Consider the following 24,426-nt stretch of genomic DNA (forward strand, 5'->3'; position numbering starts at 1 on the left):
TTTTAATACTCTACTAAATACAAGAGCCCTACTACCTAACCTTTTCTCATTCTCAACCAGATACTACCTTATTATACTTAAATTCTTACTCTACTTAATCATATCCTCTACCTTACCCAACTCCTGTACCCATTAACCCAGATCCTCCACCACTAATCAACCCTCACCATTGGAAAAGCCACTGCTTACTGCTTACTTGCTGACACCTCTAAATTCCTACTACTAAGATTGGTTAGACATAATACCCCTAAAAGATGCCAAGATATCAGGAAAACAAGCCTGAGAATCTTGAAAATACAAGACCTAGGAACAGTGAAGAAATAACAAAAATGACAAATACTGACCTAGAACTGCAAGAAGAATTCCAAATCCTGATCTACAATATCATGAAAGGCCTCAAAGTAATGTACAGGAAATGAAAGAGGAAATAAAGACAAGAAGAAAGAATCAGAAAAGGGGTCTGGAATGAAATTAAAGAGTCAATAAATGAAATGAAGACAGCAATAGAAATAAATTCTGAAAGATTAAATGAAATGGAAAATAGAATACCACTGTTAGAAGACAGTTCATTCAAAACTGAAAGCACAGTCAACAGCAGACAGAAGTCATTACAGCAACAAAACCTAGACATCCAACAAATATGGGACAATATAAAATGTCCTAACTTACAGGCAAAAAGCATTGAAGAAGAAATAGAGGTACAGCCCAAGAACATATGTAATCTTTTCAGAAAAATAATTTCAGAGAATTTTCCAAACATGGAAAGAGACTTGGATTTACACGTTCAGGAGACAAACAGAACACCATTAAGAAAATATCAAAGAAGGAACTTTCCATACCATTTAATAATCAAAATGACCATATAGAAGCCAAGATAAGAATCTTAAAAACACTGAGAACAGCCAGGTGTGGTGGCCCACGGTTGTAATCCCCATGCTTGGGAGGCAGAGACAGGAGGATCACACTGGTTTGAAGCCAGCCCCACTGGCTTAAGAGACCCTGTTTCCAAAAAATAAAAAGTATAAAATAGGTCTGGGAGTGTAGACCGGAGGTAGAAGGGATTCCAGAAACTCCAGTACCACCACACACACACACACACACACACACACACACAAAAAAAAATTAAATAAAAAACACTGAGAACAAAGAAATGGGTGGCATATAGGGGAAAAACAATAAAAAGCACCCCTGACTATACAACACAAGTCATGAATGCCAGGAGAGACTGATATGATGTGATCCAGACCCTGGAAGAAAATAACTTTCAACCAAAATTGCTATATCCTGCAAAATTATTATTCAAAATTGATGGAGGAAAAAAGAGTGTTTCAAGATAAGCAAGACCTCAAAAAACTCCTAAATTCAAAGTCAACACTAGAGAGAAAATACTTAACTAAGTCATAATGAAGAAAATAGAAGCAAATTTTAGAAACAGAAAAGAGATAAAGTTGATCAGTGGGGCATCTAAGTAAAGAAGAAATAACATTATACCAAACAAGATAGAACACAAAATGACAGGAAACAAAAATCATATTTCAATAATAATTCTGGATTTCAAAGGACTTAACTCGCCAATCAAAAGACAGACTGGCAATGTGGATTAAAAAACATAATCCAAATATATGCTGTTTGCACAAAACTTACCTTATAGCCAATGACATTCATAGACTGAAAGTGAACGGAAAGAAAAAGATATACCATGCTAATGGAAATAAAAAACAGACAGGAGTAGCAATGCTGATATCCAACAAAACAGACTTTAACCTAAAACACATTAGAAGAGACAAAGCAGGGCATATCATTTTATTAAAAGAATAATGCACCAAGAAGATATAATGATAGTACATATTTATGCCACAAATGTGGGTGCACCCACATTTGTAAAACAAACCCTCCTGCACATCAGATTTAAAATAGGCCCCAATACAATAATATTGGGATACTTCAACACAACCCTCACACCAATAGATTGATCTTCAAGGCAAAAGATGAGTAAAGACTCTTTAGCACTAAATAAAACTATAAATCAAATGGACCTAATAGACATATTCAGAATATTTCAACCAGGAACAGAATACACATTCTTCTCAGCAGCCCATGGAACCTTCTCCAAAATAGATCATATACAGGGCCACAAAGCAAACACCAGTAAATTAAAAAGATGTAATATATTCCCTGCATCTTTTCAGACCATAATGGAATGAAAGTAGAAATCAACAACAGGAAGACCAAAAGAAATGCATGGAGATTGAATGATACACTATTGAACAACAAGTGAGTAAGATCAGAAAGAAGAGAAGAAATAAGAAAATTTCTGGAATCAAATGAAAATAGTGTCATAACTTACCAAAATCTATGGGACACTCTGAAGGTGGCATTAGTAGGAAAGTTTATAGCATTGAGTGCCTACATAAGAATAATAGAGAGTTGCCAAATAAACAAACTAATGGCACATGTCAAAGACCTAAAAAGACTGCACCAGTCTAATCCAAAAGCCAGCAGAAGGCAGGAAATTATTAAAATCAGAGCAGAAATAATAAATGAAATGGAGAACAAAAAAAAAACCAATAAAAATTATCAACAAAACAAAAAGCAGTTTCTTTGAAAAGATTAATAAGATTAACACACCCCTGGCAAACCTAACCAAAAGAAAGAGAGAATCAACTCAAATTATTAAAATCAGAAATGAAAAAGGAGATATCACCACAGACAGTCAGGAAATTCAAATGATTATCAGAAACTGTTTTGAAAATTTATACTACAATAGACTGGAAAACATTGAAGAAATTGGTACATTTTTAAGCACATATAACTTACCTAAACTGAACCAAGAGGACATAGGAAGCCTAAACCAAACAACAACAAGGAAAGAAATAGAAACAGCAATAAAAATTTTACCCTCAACGAAAAGCCCAGGCCTTGATGGATTTCCACTTGAATTCTACAAAATCTCCAGAGAAGAACTAATCCCAGTACTTTACCTCTTGTTCCGGAAAATTGAAAGAGATGGAATTCTCTCGAATTCCTTCTATGAGGCCAGTATCCCACTAATCCCCAAACCAAATAAAGATACCTCAAGGAAGGAAAATTACAGACCAAAATTCTTGATGAACATAGATGCAAAAATTCTAAACAAAATATTAGCTATAAACATTCAAAATCATATCAAGTGTACTGTACCCCACGATCAAGTTGGTTTTATCCCAGAAAAGCCAAGCTGGTCCAATATACACAAATCAATACATGTTATATACCACATAAATAGAACTGAGAACAAAAACCACATGATCATATAAATAGATGCTGAAAAAGCATTTGAGAAGATCCAACACCTATTTATATTAAAAACACTGCAGAAAATTGGAATCAAAGAAATGTATTTCAATATCATTAAGGTAATATACAATAAACCCAAGTTCTACATAATATTGAATGGAGAAAACCTGCAAGAATTTTCTCTAAAATCAGGAAGGAACAAGACAAGGATGCCCAGTATCACCACTCCTTTTCCATATAGTCCTCGAGACTCTTGCCACAGCAATAAGACAAGAGAAGGAAATCAAAAGTACAGTTCCTATTTGCAGATGGCATGATCCTTTACCTAAAAGATTCAAAGAACTCAACCAAAAGACTGCTGGAGTTGGTTAACCAATTCAGCAAAGTTGTAGGATACAAAATCAATCTAAAGAAATCAGTTGCTGTTTTTCTGCCGAAAATGAATCCACAATGAATGTACAATTCATGGTTGCCAAACTATGGAACCAGCCAAGATATCCATCAACAGATGAATGGATTACAAAACTATGGAATATGTACACAATGGAATTTTAGTCAGCCAGAGAGAACAAAATTACATCATTACAGGGTAATGGATAAAACTGGAGAACATTATTTGAAGTTAGATTAGTCTGTCACACACAAAAAAAGAAATCAGATACAATCCATAATATGTGGAAGATAGGGGGAAAAGGGTGATAGAAGGAACTCTAGACAAAGCAGGAAAAACCATAAATGAGCAAATGAGGAAGCCTTACTGGGGGTTATAGGAGGGGGGAATAGGGAAACTCCCTAATGTACATGATGTAAATTCACAAACATATCAATGTCAATCAGTAAGCCAACCGTGAGAAGAAGGGAGGGAGAGGGAATGGGGTGGGAATGGGGTAAGGGCTAAAGTGATATGTGTATGTATGTCTCTACCATCTTGTACTCCATTGAGATATATGATTATAATGCACAAATAAAAATAAAATAAATTAATAAAAAATGTTAAAAAGCACCTAATATTATTAGAAACTCAAGAAATACAAATCAAAACTATAGTTAGAATAGAAATCATCAAGAATACAAACAATAAATGCTGGTAAGGATTTATGAAAATAGGAAATATTATATACTGTTGATAGAATTGTAAATTAGTACTGCCAATATAGAGAATAGTATGGAGGTTTCTGAAAAGACTAGGAATAGAAACAGCATATAATTCAATTATACCACTCCTTGGTATCTTTCTAAAAAAATTAAAGTCAGATTATTATAGTGATATATTTTTTCTCTTTTAACATTTTTAAATTTTTTTTAATTGGTGCATTTGTAGTCGTACATTTTAATGGAGTACAAGATGGTGAAAGTGTACATGCACACATCTCCCAATTAGCCCTTACTCAGTTCCCTCTCCATTCTCTCCCCCTCCATCCTTCTCATGTTTGGCTTAATAACTGACTTTGATATGTGTCTGAATGTACATCATGAACATTAGAGAATTTCCTTTTCTCCTCCTCCTGTCCCCTCAGTTAGGTCACCTTATTTTCTCATCTATATTATCTCTTTCTTTGTCTAGATGTCCTCCTATGACCAATTTTTTCCTTAGCTTTCACATATTAGGGAGAACATCTAATTCTTATTTTTTTGACTGACTAATCTCACTTAGCATAATGTTCTCCAGTTCCATCCATTTCAATTAAATGATGTAATTGTATTTTTCTTTATGGCTGAATAAATTTCCATTGTGTACAAACCTATAGTTTTATAATCCACTCATCTATTGATAGACATCTTGGCTAGTTCCATAGTTTGGCAACTGTGAATTCTGCAGCTATGAACATAGATACACATGCATGAGTTTTGTATTTTGGTTTTCATTCTTTTGGATAGATACCCAGAAGTGGTATTGCTGGATCATATAATAAGTTCATTCCCATTCTTCTGAGGATCCTCCATACTATTTTCCAAAATGGTTGCACTAACCTGCAATCCCACCCACAATGTATTACAGTTCCCACTTCTCCCCATCCTCCCCAGCATTTGTTGTTGTTTGTGTTTTGAATGATTGCCATTCTAGTTGGAGTTAGGTGAAATCTCAGGGTAGTTTTAATTTGCATTTCTCTGACTGTTAAAGATGTTGAGCATTTTTCATGCATTTATTGGCCATTTGAATTTCTTCTTTTGTGAAATATCTCTTTAGTTTACTTTCCCATTTTTTAATTGGGTTATTTGTTTTCTTAGTGATGAGTTTCTTGAGTTCTCTGTATAGTCTAGATATTAGTCCTCTATCAGAGGAGTAGGTGGCAAAAATCTTCTTCCATTCTGTTGGCTCTTGGTTGAGGTTCTTGATAGTTTCCTTTGCTATGCAGAAGCTCTTTTGTTATGCATATGTACTTGATTCTATTTATAAACTCTTCTGTTTCAGAAGTGTGTATTCATGTACTAAGACTATACTGTGTTGATTATAGAATCATTATTGTGAATATAAATATATGAAATGGAAAATGTTTTTTCTCTTTAGGTTTCTTTCTTCCATATACTACTTCCAATTACTATTATAATATTTTTATATAAACTTGGTTTCTAAAAATCAATATACAGTGCTAATTCTTAAATATTTATTGTACTTTTCCATGTGAATTGAAAACTTGCTGTTATGACTTTTCTAATTAAAAATCTAATTTAAATTATAGGTAAAATATTTCATTAAAAATCTCTCTTGAATGAGTCCTTGAGTAAGGATATCTAAGTATCTAAGTACCCAAAAGGACAGAGAATTAAGTAGGCCAGACAAACACCTGGAATCATCTTAAAGGCATTGGCCAAACCTGTTAATCACAGGCTTCTATCTCCAGAACCTCTAAGGACATGGATATCATAGTTTAAATATGGAATGTCTCCCAGAAAAACTCATGTGTCAGCAATTCAGCAAGATTCAGAGGTGAAGTAGCTGGATCATGAGGGCTTTAGCCTCATCAGTGGGTGGATTAATACACAGACTCTGTGTGATAATGGCTATGTACCCACTAGGAGCCTAAGAGAGATATAGCTTTGAAAAAAGCTTTGTTCTTTTGAGGATCCTTGAGTATTGTTTTATGGTATGCAGCTAAAGTTCTGTTAATACTTTTGAAATGGATAAAGATGCCAATATTTGTATAACTAACTCCTAGCCATGCAAATCAGAGAACTGGCCTTATATACCAAAAAAAAAAAAAAAAGAAATCTTATAACTCTTTTGTATATCTAAAATGTTTATATTTTAAAAGTTTCCTAAGTGATAAAATATGGACTTCCTAAGATAATTTTATCTACTTTATTTTGCTAGTATAATAATGGAAGAAAGCCTAACCAACTTATATAACAGATAATATATTTAGACATTAGTTTCTAGGCACTGAAGGGCAATTAAAATAATATTTTTAGAAAATAACTAGCATAATTATTGCTATGCTTTTAGAACATTATTCTGGAAATAATAAACACTTTCTAAGAGTACAAATGGCTTAGCCCCTGAAATTAAGATGCAAATCCAAAAGAATGTATTAAATCTATTGAATGTACTTTTGCTTTTCTTCTTTTAATACTTATATGATATCATAATACATATATCATATGTAAAGACTGCTTTTTAAAATAAATACTATTATTATTATTATTTTTGATAAATATGATTGCCAATAGTATTTGTCAATAAATTCTGCTGGTAAGATTTTGTTCTTTCTCTAACTTACTAAAAATCTATTTTAAAAACTTTTCACAAAAAGTCATTTAACTTTTCTCTAAAGTATACTATTCAGTTTATCATTTATAAAGGCCAAACAAATATGAGTACATAGACTTACTAAATTATATAGATTAGTGTGAAAATCAATGTTTACAAATTAATATAATAGTTTCTTTTTTAAAAAAAAGAAAAAGAACATAAGCAGGGTATGGTGTTACACGTTTGTCATCCCAGCGGTTGGGAGGGTGAGAGAGGAGGAAGGCACAGGTTCGAAGCCAGCCTCAGCTACTTAGTGAAGCTCTCAGCAACTTTAGTGAGACCCTTTTCCAAATAAAATTGAAAATACTTCCGGGAGGATAGCCCAGAGGTAGAAAGCCTCTGGGTTCCACCCCCAGTACCATGAAAATAAATAAATAAATAAATAAATAAATAAATAAGAACATACTGCTGTGGTTTAAAATACAAAATCAGAAAATCAAGGAACATATTTTTAAATAGACATTTTTTCACAACATTTATAGATTGCACTCATACATTCTTATATCAAAGAGTGTTTCTTAAAAGGAAAACTATCAAGAATACAGACCAGTGTTCACAGTTTGATGAATCTGAGACTTATACTTCCAATTGAGAGATACAATTACAAACAACAGTCTCTACCAAAGAAACAGAGAAAAACTGACTGGGGAGGTACAATAGAATTGAGTGTACCTTTCGAAACCAGAGCTGTAATCCAGTTTGTAAAAATATAAAGAATGGATGTATTGGCCTAAACTCCACAGAATCACAGAGGCCTGACACAATACAACACAAGGAACATCCTTTTTTCAAAGAGGAGCAAGGCTCCTTGAGTCAGGCAATTCAATTACCCTCTCAACCTGGGAGGAACCCCCTCCTGCGTGGAGGTTCATGGGCAAAGCCGTGTGGGACAGCCTACATTGTACACAGCCAGTAAATATCTAAAAAGCTGCCGGCTTCAGAGAACAAGAATCTTTGACCTTTTATGATTGCTACCGTCATTCTTCAACAAGACATCACTCACAATCATTGCCTAAAACTGCCTGACAAAAGCTTACATTTTCAATTAAATATCTTCAACCATATTATATTCATATGGAAATCTGTTTAAATAAATACCTGAATACAATGCTTCATTAGTTAGTAAAGAATATGGACAAATTAATGAAATGAAAAGAGGTCTTCCTAAAATAGAAATTATTCTGCTCTTGCTTAGACATCTTAAAAACTCTGCAAAGAATAATAGTCTTTTTGTCTTTTTTTGCTATAAATTTTGTAGACCATGAATAAGAGGACTGTATACTAGTTAGAGTCACAAAATAGCTGAATTTTGAAATAGCTACAGAAATTTTGGCCAGCATGATCTTCCAAGATAAGCCATCATAACTATGTATCACCCCGTTCTTGATGTTATAATTGTTAACCTAGAAATATAGTTTAGCCCAAATATTTTGTTTTCAGGTTTTTGTGGTATTGAACCCAGGGACATTCTACCTATGAGGTATATCCCCAGCCCTATTTTTTATTCTTTATTTTGAATAAAGGACCTCACTAATAGCTGAGGCTGGCCACAAACTTGTGATCCTCCTTTCTCATCCTCCCAAGTACTGGAATTATAAACATGTGCCACCACACCCAGCTTAGCCCAAACATTTTAGACTATAAACTTTGAGGATTTTTCTTCAGTTCTTGGCATCATTACTGCACAAGTAATATTTCACATACATTTAATATAATGTTCATTTTCACTCATAAGAGAAAGGTCTGTGTTGATGAATTTCTGGAATCCTGTGATTGTAGTAAATGATATCCCTTCTCAGAATTCATTTTCTAAATCTAAACAAGCATAGGCACTGGTGATTTCCTGCTATCTATAGGATTAAGTCCAAAGTATTAAACATGATATTTGAATTATTTCATAATCTCATGCCATTCTAATAGTTTTGTTTCTTTCCCACTGCTCCTTTTCATATATATAACCTAGACTATTCTAGTGACTCTGAATCTGTTACATCTCTCCAAGCCAGCCAGGTGTGTGCTACCACTCCTGGTTTTTCACATTCTGAGTACCACTACTGATTTGCATGCACTCTATCACCAACCATATTCAATTATTTTTTTATTTTTTGGTGGTACTGGGGGTGGAACCCAGAGGCCTTCTGCCACACCTATTTTATATTTTTATTTGGAAACAGGGTCTCACTAAGTTGCTGAGAGGCTCACTAAGTAGCGGAGGCTGGCTTCGAACCTGTGTGATCCTCCTGTCTCAGCCTCCCAAGTGCAGGGATTACAAGAGTGTACCACCAGGCCTGTCTTAGCAATCATTTCTACACTATTATATTGAATGAATGGGAAATTAATAATTCCTCAACAAAATATGTGTTAGCTTATTACTACAATAGATATATATCACTATTACTCATAACTTCATGATTCCTTCATTATTGAAAATAAGAAGTAAGGTTCCGGGAAGATGGCGACCGAGAAAAGCGGGGCTTAAGAGCCCCGCTAACAACAAATATCCATTACCACAAAATCAGCGCCTTTCAAAGACAGAAAACAACATCACCAGAGAAACCAAAAAATCACCAGGCTCCAGAGAGAAAGCGGACTGAGAACAGAGCCACAGAGGAGATCCTCACGCCCGAGGATGCGGCAAATGTGGCAGCAGTGCCATACTGCCGGAGGCACCGGCGAATTCACGGGACGGCCACAGCAAGCCGAGGGGAGCCACTGTGGAACAGCCAGGCGGGATTTCTCGGCGCAGAGGACATCTAAAGTTCCCAGTGTCTGAGCTCAGCACACGCTGCAGGGATTCAGAGTGGAAATCAAAACCAAGAAAAAAAAAAATGCCAGCCCAACAGCCGAGGGCGTAGCAGCGGCGCCATATTGCCACCGGCGGCAGCAGCACCGAATTCACTACAGCTACATCTGCGTACTCAAGAACAGTGAGTCAAATTGCGGGCCACAGCGGAGAAATCCTAGTACTGTACTCACTGGGACTTGACCCAGTGGGAGGGGGGCGGTGGCAGTGATATCACACCATAGGAGAACGTGCAACCTGGCACCCCCCACAGTCTAAAGCAGCCTCTATCGACTCTCTGGGTCGGAGACTCTGTGATACAACCCAGTAAAGGAGTAGCGGGGTCTGAGATACTACTGACTCGAGATCCAGAGCACCTTAAGTGAAGTCATAGTGATCCAAGGGAAGAACCCAGAGAAGGCACAAACTTCCGAAATCATGGGAAAGAGGAATAATACTGGAGCAATGAATGCTCACAACCCACAACATCAGAACCCGATAAAACAGAAAATCAGAGATTTCTAGAAGATCAAATCAGGAAAATAACTGTAGAAATAATAGAGGTGCTTCGAAAAGAACTCAGAGAGAGCCAAAAAGAGATAAAGGATGCAATTAATGAAGTAAAGGCCTCAATTCAAAGCACAAACAACCGATTAGAACACATGGAGAACAGAATCTCGCTCTTAGAAGATGATCATTCCAAAAATGAACGCATAGTTTCTAATCTAGGGAAAAATATCCGACAGCAGGAATCTGATATTGAAGAAATATGGGCCCATTTTAAGAGAGTTAACCTAAGAATAATTGGAATAGAGGAGGGAAAAGAAAGTGAAAACAAAGGGATCAACAATCTCTTCAAGGAAGTAATAGCAGAAAATTTTCCAGACATAGAGCAAGAGGGCGATATGCAGGTCCAGGAAACTTATAGAACTCCCTTTAGACAGGATCGGAGAAGAGGATCCCCACGCCACATAATTGTCAAAATGACCAATGTGGAAGCCAAGCAGAGAATCTTAAAGGCAACAAAAGCAAAGGGCCAAGTGACATTCAGAGGCAAACCAATTAGAATCACTCCAGACTTCCCAAACCAAGTTATGAGAGCCAGAAGGGCTTGGAGTAACATATTCCCAATTTTGAAAGAAAACAACTTCCAGCCAAAAATTTCCTACCCAGCAAAACTTTCTATCAAATTAGATGGAGAAATAAGAAGCTTCCATGACAAACAGAAACTGAAGGAATTTTTGTCTTTAAAACCAGCACTAGAGAAAATACTCAAAGAGATTAACTACAAAGAAGAAATAGGTAACACACACCAGAACCAGAGAAACAAGAGTTTCCATCCAACTGTCAACTAAGATTGGTTATCTGTGGAAATTCATTACTTATGTTAGTCTTTTACCTATCTCTAAATGGTATTGTTTGCCTTTATTGTTGTTAATTTTTAGGATTTCTAGTTGGAATATTAATATACCTTCAGATATAGCATTTTGAAATATTTTATCCCATTCTATTAGTAACTCTTAACTCTGTTTACATTGTCTTTGGATATACAATATGTTTTTTATCTTTTAGGGATTTTGTATACTCTTCTGTTGCCTGTGCCATTGAAATCATAACCAAGAAATCACTGCCAATTTCAATGTTGTGAGGTTTTATGACCCAGATTTTCTCCTAAAAGTTTATAGTCTTAAGATTTATATTTAGGTCTATTATCTATTTTGAGTTAATATTTGTATATGGGATTAGGTAAGGGTCCAATTTTATTCTTTTCCATGTAATTATTATTTTTCAAGAATATTTAGTTAAAAGATTATTATTTCTACCACCAAATATTCGTGGAAACCTTGTCAAAAATAACTTGACAATATAGGGAAGAATTTAGGTCTAGGCTTTTATTTAACTCCAATGGTTTATATATCTGCCTTTAGAATAGTACTACACTGTTTCAATTATTGTAGCTTTATATGGTTTGAAATCAGAAAATATATATCTTCTAGCTTTGTTCTTTTTCAAGATCGTTGTGGGTACCTAGACTCCATATTCCATATTAGGATAGATTTTTTTTCTGAAAAATAAATATATAAATATATGATAGTTTCACCTAAAAAATAGAAAAAAATAGATTCTCTGGTAAGAAAGAAAGCAAAAAGAAATATTGAAATGTTATCTTTAAGTCATCAAAAGCTTGGTATCAGACAAATGAAACTGTTATGTGAGATTATCATTTTTAATTTTGGATAAATTGCTATAATACTAGATGTCAACTACTAAGCCAAGCATAGGAGGGGGGCATAGGGAGAGAACGGGGTGGGGATTGGGTGGGGGCTGACTGGGCGATGTGTGCATGTATGTCTACAAAAGTATGTATCCCACTATGATGTATGAATACAGTGCACCAATTAAAAATAAATATGAAAAAAAAGAAGTAAGGAATTTTCCCTGGGTTTCTAAATAGTTATCCAGAAATTCAACCAGACTTTAAATTCTAATAGTTCTGACTATGTAGTTTAATGCCATGACCTTATATTTAAGTAGTAACTTTTAATTCTTCCAAAAGCCTAGCCATATAGATCTAGTTATCATTTTCCTCCTAACATATTTGCTTTAAATAATTGAAATCCTAAAAAATTATCCTTATATCTCAAAAGGTATCTGGTTGTTGAAGAAGGTCTTTGTGGATATTTACAGCATTTTAGAACATTAGAAGGGAACCTTGTGAAAAGAAGGATTCTCTTTAACTTTATGGGAGACTTTCTTCAGCTTTTGATCATTTGTTAAAGATTAAGTCATTTGGAAAAGGGCTCTCAAAATCCCTTTATCAAAGACAATAGGTACTATTAATTATTCAATCCATCTACCATTCACTTGGTGAATGAAAACTTGGCTTAGCCTTACATTGATTTAAAAAAGAAAAAAGACCCCTGAAGATCAAAATTCCCTTTATTTTACTAATGCCTATAAAAGCCTGTTCATTATTTTTTTACTTACAACTTTATCAGTCTCTATAAATTCCTTCAAATATTAAACGTGTTAACTGAATTTCAATAAAAAGAACAAGTTCATCCCCTTGATGTGGCTAAGTTTGCCAGGCTTAACACCGAATCACATTTTAGAACAAAGATATTTTGCAAGTTTGAAACATGTTTTGATGATCAATGACATTTTCTATCTCTAAGTATTTTGCAAGCTTAAGCTAGAGTCAATCTATTTGATGAATGTCTTATAAGAAAAAACATACCAGTTTCAATATAAACTAATTTTAAATAGAAAAAGCAATAAAATGCATTCTTACAATAGTCAAATACAACTTAGAGAAGCTTAATTACTAAAATATGCAACATTTTTATGTCTATTTTAAATGTCTATAGGTACTATACTTTTTAATTATGCATCGTAGTCATACATCTTAATGGGATAAAAGACTTGTGGAGACATACACACACATCATCCAGTTTTTAACCAAGTTTACTTAAATGAGATTTATGCTATGACTAAGGTAGTAAAAAGATAAAGATCATATGCTATTATTAATTTTCATTTGCAGAGCTAAGTCTGAATTTACCTTGTTTGCAATACATGTGATGAACGATTTAACATCTAGATTAGTTGGACAGCTCTTCTGACAGGGTGCATCTGCACATTTCAGGCATCTAGGGAATAAAATAACTGCATTAAAATAATTATAAAATAAATGACATATGATTTTATATATGATTACTGTATTCCCATCCAAATTTAAAATCTGGTAAGTATAAATATGATACTATTTTTTACAGTACTGGGGATGGTACCCAGGGGTCATTCTACCTCCAAGCTATATCCCTAGCTCTACTTTGTATTATTTTGAACCAGTGTCTCACTGAGTTGCAAAGGGCTTTACTAGGTAGCTCAGGCTGTCTCCAAACCATGATTCTCCTGTCTCAGCCTCCCAAATGCTGAGATTAAAAGTGTGTGCCACCTCGCCCCGGTATTATACTAATTTTTTAGCTCCAAAAATTTTTAAACAATAGAATAGTGTCTGTGTTTCACTATTTGCATACCTCCTGGGATGTGTAAAATAGCACCGTACTAACTAATAACTGCTCCTCTTCTCAGAGTTCCTCTTAGATTTTAGAAGATCCTACCTAAAATCATTCACCACAAATGACATTGATCTTATTTTCTGCCCTCCTTATACTGATGACCTGGCAGCCATTGCTAAATTTACTTGGCTTAGGGCCCCATTTTCAAAAAAAAAAAAAAAAAGACTTTGTACTCTCTGGAAACCTACAGTCTTTAAGCACATAAAAAGCAAGTTTGTGTTCTTTTCTTCTTCCCTCCCTCCCTCTCCCCTTCCTTCTTTCCCTCCTTTCCCCTTCCTTTCTTCCTCCCTTCCTCCTTTCTTCCTGTTTTGGGGGTTGAAGTCAAAGGTGTTCTGCCTCTGAGATGCACTTAGCCCTTTTTAATTTTTAATTATTTAATTAATTATTTATTTGGTGGTACTGGGGTTCCTGGAAACCTTTCTACCTCCAGGCTACACTCCCAGACCAATTTTTATATTTTTATTTGGAAACAGGGTCTCTTAAGCCAGCGGGGCTGGCTTTGAACCTGCGCGATCCTCCTGTCTCTGCCTCCCCAGTGCGGGCATTACAAGCGTGCGCCACCAGGCCTGGCCTTTCATTTTCATTTTTAAAACAGGATCTTCCTAGGTTGCTGAAAGTCTTGTTAAGTTGCTGAGGCTGTCCTCACACCTGTGCTTCTCCTGTTTCAGTCTCCCAAGCACTGAGATACCAAGGATGCACCACCATACTTAGTTTGTTCCAGTGTCCCCTGACACAGGGGTTGTTATCATCAACTTTGGGAATGTATGGAGCTTAGAGAACATGCAGTATTTTACCATAAATTTTGTATATGCCAAAGGCCACAAATACACAAATGCAAATGTCATCTCTTACTTTCCCACTTACAACTTCCTTTCTTCTTTCCTTCTTCTCTCCCATGTTCCCTAACTCCTCTCCTCCTCCTTTCCATTTTCCTGATGTCTTTCAACCTACATTTACACAACAATTGTGCTTTGTAGCAGTTGCTTCAAAGCATAAGCTAGATCCACCCCCTTCAGGAGTAAAGTGTTTATTTCCTCCAGCTTCTTTTCCTTCAGCTGAAGCAAGGGGCATCAAACAAGAGCATGTTCCCTTTCTAGTGGCAGCTTGCATCTAATTATTGGTCAAAGAGGATTAGAAACCTAGCCCCCTAACACCCATATGGGGAAGTAGCCTGCAGGATTCACTAAAATCTTTGTGACTATTTGTCCACGCCAACTTCCTTTGCTTTTCTACAGATGTTGATGTTTGAATAAAATTTCTGTAGTTCATTCTCCATCAGAATCTTTTTTCCTGGGGATTCAAATTTTAGTGCACCTAAGAATCACATGGGAAGCTTAATAAACAGCAGGCATTCCACAGAAGACCCTCTGTACTGGATCTCCTACTGGACTGAGAATGTGCATTTTGAGGAAAAGACCTGTGAGGTGATTCTGATATACATGGCCAGAACTATCTGGTGAGAACTGCAGGGCTGTAACTACTGCTTCAGGATGACTGAGAGGACTGACTAAAACCATCCTTCATTTGAGCATTCAGTATGTTTGTTCATTTACTCATGTATTTAAGGCATATTTAATGGGCCCTGTTTTATAATTAGATAGAACCCCAAGGAGCTCTCATATTAAGCTCAACATTGATATAGTTAAGTCATGAAGGTTATAATCTCATCAACAGACAATGGATTTACATGGGTGGTAAATTAGGCTGATGGGGTTTGCAGGAAAAGTTGGTCCCAGGGGTGTGGCCTTAGGGACTGTGCTTGTGCCTTTGAATATCCTTGCTTGAAGGCTCTTTCTTCTTCATACCTCCATGCCCTGAGTTTTAAAGCCTGGCCACAAAAAAACTGAACCTAGTATCTCCCAAAATAATATAAGCAAATAAATCTTCCTTTTTCTATGTTGTGGTCAGTCTTTTGGATTACAGCAGTGAGAATGCGAAGACACCTGGGTTATGGTTGAATGTTTCTAGCAAGTGTTCATGTGTTGGAAGCTTGATCTTTAGTGTGATCATGTTAGGAGATGGTGTGGGACCTTTAAGAGATGGAGCTTAGTGTAAGTAATGAGGTCACCGAGGGTGCTGATCTCAGAAGGAACTGATGTAGTTCTTGTGGGATTCTGGTTAGCTATTGAAAGATAGTTATTATAAAAGAACAGACCTGACCCTTCCTAATTTCCCCCTGGTTTTCTGTCTTGCCATGTGATCTCTCTCTATCACAAAGATCTCCAACTGGGATTCCATCCACTATGAGGCTGCACCATGTTTAGCCTCTAAAATCGTACACTACATAAAGCTTTTTTCTTTATACACTACCTAGGCTTTGGTATTTCATTAAAGTAGCAGAAAACAGACTAATACATCCTCCTTTATGGCAGACCCTGGGATATTAAAATATAAAAGTAATGGATGCTTCTGCCCTTGTAAAACTTGCAGTTTGGAGGAAGTACAGACCTATAAACGGTATTCATTGTTCAGTAAGATCAACATAAATTTCAGTGAAATATAGCTTGTTAAGGGAACATAATGGAGGGATAATAGTCTTCAAGGAATTAGGAAAAGCATGTTGAGAGTAATAATTCTTAAATGGAAGCTTGAAAAATTCAAGGACATTAAGGAAGAACGTGACAGTTGGATTTGGAGTGTAGGGCCAATCAAGAGACTGGCTCATTGGGGTTAAATCAGTGATGTGTACATGTATGTACACACAAGTTTTTTACCCCGATATGATGTATGAATATAAATCACCAATAAAAAATTAAAAATAAATATAAATAAATAAGAGACTGGCTCAGTGCTAGACACACTATGTGCCAGGGCTTGGAAAGAAAACAGCGTGCCAGGGTAGGTAAACTAATGGAAATTAATCTGACCTAAAGCAGGAGTGAGCTTCAAGAGAAATAAGGCTGGGGATTAACAACTTAGGGAAATCTATGTCACAAGCATCTGGAGACCAGAAATCTCCAAGAATCTCACTGAGATTGAATCCTACATCACTAAGTGACAAAAGTAACTAGCTGGCTCATTTTCAAGCCACTTCCATGTGTAAAGACCTTGGTTCATTTCTTTCAAGAAAACAATACCAGTCTCTGTGTCATTCTTTTGTGACTAAGAGAGTCCTCTTCATTGTCTGAACCAATTTCTCAGTCCCTAATTAATATCTTGTTTTTATATCTGATCTCTTTTCTCTGGTTTGTGCCCTTAGCCTTCTCTCGAAATTAAATTTTACACAATGAGTACTGAAGGCTTTTCATAAGCAATTGTCCTCTCTGAAATGTAGTCATTAAACCTCTCCCCTATCATTTCTCTAAATGCCATTGTTAGATTCACATCTATCATTTAGTTGAATTCCTATCTACTCATACTTATGATTTTTCCCCTGAAACATTGTTGCTGAGTTCAATAAAGAATTTCTTGAAAGTAAGATTTGCAGCATACATTGCAAAGCAATGCAAAAAGAACGCAAGGCATGGCCTGTTTGCCCTTGATGTTGAAATGAGGTGATATTTGAATGTGTTACTGACATGTGGATGAATAGGTTGGGCATTAATAGTGGTGTGAAAGGATTTTCTATTATGTGGTAGTATAACATAACTAAAAATTTAGCAAATAATGTGTTGCCTTAAATACTTTCTCATTTATAAATGTCATTTAACAGTTTAAAATGTCTATCATCACACAGGAATAGATATTGGTCTATCTATCTTTCTATCTATCTATCCTATAGATCTGGTTACCCCTAAAAAGTCACCAGTTTCTGCTTTGCTTTTTTATTCTAAATCCAACTTCAATAATAAGGCAATTAAAATAGTCTTAAAATGTCAGTAGGTACGAATGAGCCAAATTATTATGCAGTGTATTTTTCTGTTTTTCCAGAGAAATCTTAAATTCAACATAAACAGATTCACTTAACAGCACTGACAATGTAAGGATTTTTCATTGTGGTTATTAAGCCTCTTTACCAAATAATTCTCCCTTTATTATTGAGCTAGTTCACAAATAACAGCTGTTGGAAATGTCAGATGTTAATGAGGCAGGGCAACGCAAACCTGAATTGTAGCATTCTTTTTTTTTCTTTGGTGCCATGAATATGCCAGAACGGGTAGACTCTGATAATAATACCATCTTGCAATTCTCTAAGCGCTCTGAAGACTAAAGTGCATCAGGCTGCCATTAATCCCACTTATCACTCTGACAGCTCAGTAATTACACTACTGCTATAGCCAGGTAGTCCTAATAAAATATCAACCACTGCACTGGAATGCATACTGGTGAGATGTTTTATTAAACTTGGGAGGGGGGTTTGATCATCAAGTGACATTATTGTTGACCTATTTTTCTATTTGACAATAAATTATCCTTTGACCATGCCATAATAGATATTACAGAGTGCATTTACTGTACCAAATCAGAAAGGTACTGCATTACAATGATGTAGGCAAATGGTGTAAATAAAATAGCAGAAATGCACGTCAGAATGTTATTACCTAAATTGCTTTAAATGATTGATACCATGAAAAATCACAGACACAGTACTTAAGGGAATATGTCAACAATTATTGTAAACCACAGTTCTACATAAATTTTTCCTTACAAGCAACATTTAAATTACACTAGTTTTTATCTTCAGTCATTTAATTCCTTTTTTTACCTCTCAAAGTTGCTTTGTTATAATGCAATTTATTTTTAAATACATTATAACAAGAAAAAGTTAATTCATATAAATAATTATGCAATATTTTTAATCTCCAAATAATTGTATATCTCGAGCAGCATATTAGATTATTTTTAAAAGTAGTGGAACACCTTAGATTTTTTAGTGGTGATAATTTTTTCTTTTCCATATTTAATAGGAAGCATAACAATGGATTTCATTAAAAGTAAAATGTAGACTTCTTAATAAATGTTAATCTTTCATAATTCAACATGACCATAAAAAATATATGAAAACTTTAGCACTGCTACTTAAAGGACAAAACCTATTCAAGATTATATTTATCCAAGAAATTCCTCCAGGAAAAGAGACATAATTTCTCTTCTCAAGTATCAGTGAGGCTGGACAGATTTACTCCATAGTATAACACCAAAAATATTATAGTGAGTAATGAAATAAGTGACATTTCATTCTTCCCACATCTGAGAACAGATGCCAGAGTTTTTATTGGTGAACATCCACTCTAGTTGAAATTGCAACCTGTCCTTTCTAAATAAGCCATGGGCTTAAATGATTCAATTATTTTCTCCAGAACACACACACACACACACACACACACACACACACACACACACACAATTACCCCAAACACACAGGCTCACACACAAATCATCACCCAAACTTCTCCCCCCAACAAACACATGCTCACATACAAATCCACAAGAAAACTCAAAGCTTACTTTGCACTGTCTTGATTTTGTTAGACTTTGGCCCAATTGGATCAGCCCTGTTTCGTCAGGTTGATAATAATCAACATCAATCTATGCTTTGGCAGGTTGGTATTTACATTAAAATAATGAAGCATTTTCCCAAGATTGATATTGTATTTCCACGGATCTTTAGTGTAGATTACCATCATTTGGAAGATTTCCCTACCTGAGATGCAGTAGTTGGTAGAGGAGCTAGGTTTCCTATTTTATAAGCACCAGTATAGTCAAAGACATGGTTTAATATCCTTCACTAGATGTGTAGTATTCCTCCCACACACTGGGGAGAACTCACTATCAGGTGGATTGGAAGGAATATGATCACAAACTGAAGGCTTTAAGTGTCATACCTATGTCTAGTTTTACAGCTTTCATGCCTTGTATCCAGATGCTGACATGATTAAAAAAAAAAATAGACCCAAGAGATATGGATGGCGGACATCTTTCAACCACGATGGGAACAATTTCATGTTCTTATCTAGTAAATAGTCAAAAGTCATCCTTAGCTTCCAGAAATGCTCTGGCTTTGTATACTGCTCTGCTTCTACCATTGTTCCATTACCAGCCCTTCCTTTATGCTTTTCTCGGATTACACCACAGGGTCCTACTGACTTAAGGGTATTTGGAACTAACTTTGAATATTCCTAGTATGTAGCTTGGTTCATTCCATTGAGCTAGAAGCTATGGAAATATCATTACAAGTAATTGAATTTTTAATGCTATATACCTTTCTACCTTTTAACCATACCTATGATGTCTGTGTTTTAAGGCTTTTAATATTTATTTGTATGTACAAGTTAATACCAAATATTTGAGGAGAGCTGTTTGTCACAGATATTTCTATTCATATGTGGGTGTTTTGAAACAATTCAGGATATGACAATTTAGAAGAGCTCACAATTCACATAATTGATGCTCAAAATAATTTGTTGAGTGATAATTATCATGAGTGTAGGTATAAGAATGAGGAGAATTTTTCTACAAACTTTTTATAGTTTACAAGAGAATTACTGGTCTTCTCAAATATCAGTGTTTTTTTTTTTTTGTGTGTGTGTGGGGGGTCTGGGGATGGAACCCAGGGGCATTCAACCTCCGAGCTACACCCCCTGCCATATTTTGTATTCTTTATTTTGAAACAGGGTCTCATTAAGTTGCAGAGGGCCTCACTAAGTAGTAGTTGAGGCTTTCCATGAACTGCGATCCTCTGGTCTCAGCCTCCTGAATGCTGGGATTACAAGCGTGCATCACCACACCCGACTAGTGTTTTAAAAATATTCTTTCTTCTTATTTTAATTAAACAATGGGACCTATGTTTAACTCAGTATAGGCCACCACTTAAAAGTGATGTGTTACAGATGTGGTCTCTTGGTGGCACCAGAACCTCCTAGTTAGAATAACTTCAAGACTGATTAATAAAAAAAGCAAGTATGAACTCACACCCAGAAAAAGATGAAGGTATGATCTCTCTTGGAGCCAAAGTTTAGTTTAAGAAAAAACAAAGATAATCTTGACTGTCTCCTCTAGAGACTTTTCAAGTCAAGATAAAATGGTTAGGGTTTTACAGGCTCACACAGTTTTAAAGTTGACCTAGCCTTAATCATGGAAGCACTGTGGCTTAAAGAGAAGTGACTTGACTAATATGTTCCTCAGAGTTAAGGCAAACTTGTCTAACTGGACCCACTGCCCTTCCCATTCTGCTGCATTTATTTTCCTGTAATTAATATACTATTATTAGAAAACTTATTTTATTGCAAATTGAAAGCAACATTTCCATTTATGCTGGAAAGTTAATTTTATTTGCTTATTCTTAATTAAAAATGAGTTATGCTACAAAAATGTCAACAGCAGAAGATACCACAAACTCATGTATGTTTTGCTGTCTTACAAGCAAACAATACTTATTTATAATGGTAAATATTGTAATAAATATAATTTATTTAATTATCTTCATAAAAACAGTACATATCACCCTCTGAAATTTTTAATAAAACACTATCCTGTTTTACTGCATTGAAAAAAAATAGCATCATGAGTACCTGAATGATGTTGCTCTTAACCCTGCAGTTATCTCTTCCTCACTCTCAAGGAAATTTAAAAAGAAAAGACTTGAAAGTTAGGCCTTGTACACAGACGTGAAACAAGAAGGATAAAATGGAATCCATGCCCATTCATTGATTCAGGAAGATTCACTGGAAAAATATGCACAACTGAGCATAGACAGAAATAATAAGGTGCAAAAAAAAAATAAAGAAAATAGGGCAAGTCCATAAAATTTCTTGATCTACCAGGTATCTGTAATATTGGAAACACAAATAATATATAATAACACAAGACTTAAATAACAGTGACAGAAGTGCCAAAAGAAAATTGGTTCATTTGCCAAATGAACAGTGCTGATTATTATGCTGAAAATAGATCAGTACAGGTTGCAGCAGTGAAAAAGTGTTCCTATTTCTAATTTCTTTTGCAAATTTATTTAAAGAATTTATTGATGACTTAGAGACAGAACTATTTAAATGGAATAGAGAATAAGTAATTATGTCACAATTATTAAAATTGATTAAATATTAAGTAACCAATATTTTATATGCTAATAATACAGAAATAAAGTACACAAATACAGAGAAATAAAGGTATTTGTTTAATATGTTTGTGCCTTTTTGATGTCTAGTTGCTAAAAATATTACTTGACCCTTACACTTGCTGCTATTGCAGAAGTACACTCTGCTCAGAAAACGGGGTTTTTCTGAGCAGAAAGTGCTCAGAAAACTGTGAGGCGAATGTAGGTAAAAGCCCTGCTTCGTGTCCTAGACTAATGAATGTTCTATCTAGCCTCACTCCCAGGAAGCCATTCTTCATCCATTTTAAAGATAGTGAGGAAAGAGGAAATTTAAAGGGATTGAAGAGATGGCTGGATTCAGGGGGACAAGAAAGAGTTCCCTCTGCTTTGCAGTAGTGAAATGCACAATGATGATCATGCTCCTAGGATCGGGTTCTTTATAAGATCTGACTATCTTAAATATAGCTTACATCATAAACAAGTCAGATATTAAATATCACGCACACACACACAATTTGTAGAGTATGTGAGGGCACCCAGGCTTATGTATATGCTAATATTAATTAAATGCTCGAATGTGCTTGCTTATCGAAAGTCTTTAAATATATTAACTCAGAAAGTACAGAATAGAGGTTAAGATTACAGGTTGCAGTTCTGATGCTTGATTGCCCATATTTAATTCTCATCTTCCATTTACCAGTTTTAAGACTATGCAAATGATCTAACCTCAATAGGCATAATTTTTCTCATATGCAAATAGGGACATTAATCTATACTTTAGAGGTTTGTTGTGATACCTTTAAAGGATTTTGTTTTTATACAAAACAGTATAAACTTCAGAAACTTAACATTCATTCTTTACAGCCTTCAAAATATTCTGAAAGTTATGCAATGCTTTCTTGTCTCTAATGTGGAAGAAATTAGTGAAAAGTTATAGGACAATATTTTTCAGTTACTATGAAATGTATTACTTGTTAAGCATCTGAAAACATAAAATATAATTTAAGTGCTTAGTTTCTACATATGGATTTTGGGAGAAGGAAACATTGTTTTTATCTCAGAAGAATCAGTGAATACCTCTTAGACGAAGATATATGTTTGGGAGAAGGAAGGACAAGTCAAAGTTTACCAGGTAGAGATGAGTATATTAGAGTTTCACCTGAGTGCAAGTTCTAAATATATACCAGGGTTTTCTGTTTAGTTCATACAGCAGATACCAATGTGCCATTTATATTTTAGCTGCTAATAATGTGGAATGCATGAATGAATGAACAAGTGAAAAAATGGAAGGAATAAGGGACGAAGAAAGGAAAATGCCTAAATCAAGCCACTTAAACATATAAAATAAAATAATAGCAGAATACAGGGCAAAGACTGTAATTCATTCTTGGTTCCCTGCAGCTATGCTAGTAGCTGGCACCTCAGTTCATATACATGTTTATAGAAAATTCCTCAGCCAGAAACTGCATTTCTTCTGGAACCAAGCCATGAAAATATAACATGTCAATCTCATCAGTGATACATGCTATTTATATGTAGTCTTTTCTTCTTGAGGCTTTGGGTTGTTTCCCCATGCTAAGGGTAAGATGCAAAAAAATTCTTGTAAAAATTAATAAACTAAAGATAAATGGTATTGCACAATTTACTCTGTTGGTCATACCGTTGTAAATGTCTACATGATAACTCAGGGGTACCTGATCCTTTTTATGTAGGTATGCACCTGAGCAAATATCTGAAGCGTGCAAAATGAGAACACATGTGATAAAAGGCTTCACACGTTATCTTTTAGCCCTTCCATGTTCTCTGCTATATGCTGTGTGAGACATATTTCTCCCTTGCACTTTTCTATTGTTGCAGCCTATAGACAGAACAAATGATCTTGCCCTCCAGGATGGGGTAGCACTTTGCCTTGACCAAGTAAACTATCCAGGTACAAATACAATCTTTGTTTCAGTGTTAATAATTAAGAAATGCTTATATTTTATGTGCCATAGTAATTGGAATAAGTTTATATACAAGCAACCATATATATTTATAATAAAAATTGGTTAAATGTTTAATTAGTATGTAGCTATTTTCAAAAGTGCCAGTTTCCCTATACTTTTTAAACTCCAACCTATCATTTTTAATTTAACAAGCCATATATAATTTTTTGTTCAAACAAGTATAATGTTGCTCACCACAACTGTGGTCCCCTTCACAATTTAGACAGCTGTTACATCATGCTCAATACACTTCTGATCCTTTACAAACCTTAGTGAGAACTGGGTGACAGTACTGACAGTTTTTATTATAGCTTTACTGCTACACAATAATCTTATTTTACCTGGACTATTTCCCCAGTAGTGTCATAAACTCTTTGATTTATATCAAGCATCCTTTCACAGGCTTCAAAGAAAAAGAACATTATTTTTTGTAGCATATCCATATACTGTGTAAATCATCTTTTCAATTTTTGAAACACCTGTTGTATGTTTATCTTTATGTCAATGAAGCCCCTTCAGGAGAAATAACAAAAAAGTCATATGTTTTACATATTTATATATTCTAAATTATGTTT

At 35.0% G+C, this 24,426-nt stretch overlaps 1 protein-coding gene across 1 annotated transcript in view; it reads right to left on the reverse strand.

Annotated features, from left to right (window-relative positions):
- The window catches only part of DPYD (dihydropyrimidine dehydrogenase), a gene marked incomplete at both ends in the record, with an annotated part of 932,092 nt that overhangs the window by 695,091 nt on the left and 212,575 nt on the right, over window positions 1-24,426 (reverse strand). The window contains one exon of the mRNA XM_080690443.1: window positions 13,372-13,459. Coding sequence (XP_080546569.1) covers window positions 13,372-13,459 — 88 coding nt within the window. The remainder of the gene's footprint in view (window positions 1-13,371; window positions 13,460-24,426) is intronic.

This window comes from Muscardinus avellanarius, assembly GCF_963383645.1.
Source record: "Muscardinus avellanarius genome assembly, chromosome: 3".
NCBI lineage: Eukaryota > Metazoa > Chordata > Mammalia > Rodentia > Gliridae > Muscardinus > Muscardinus avellanarius.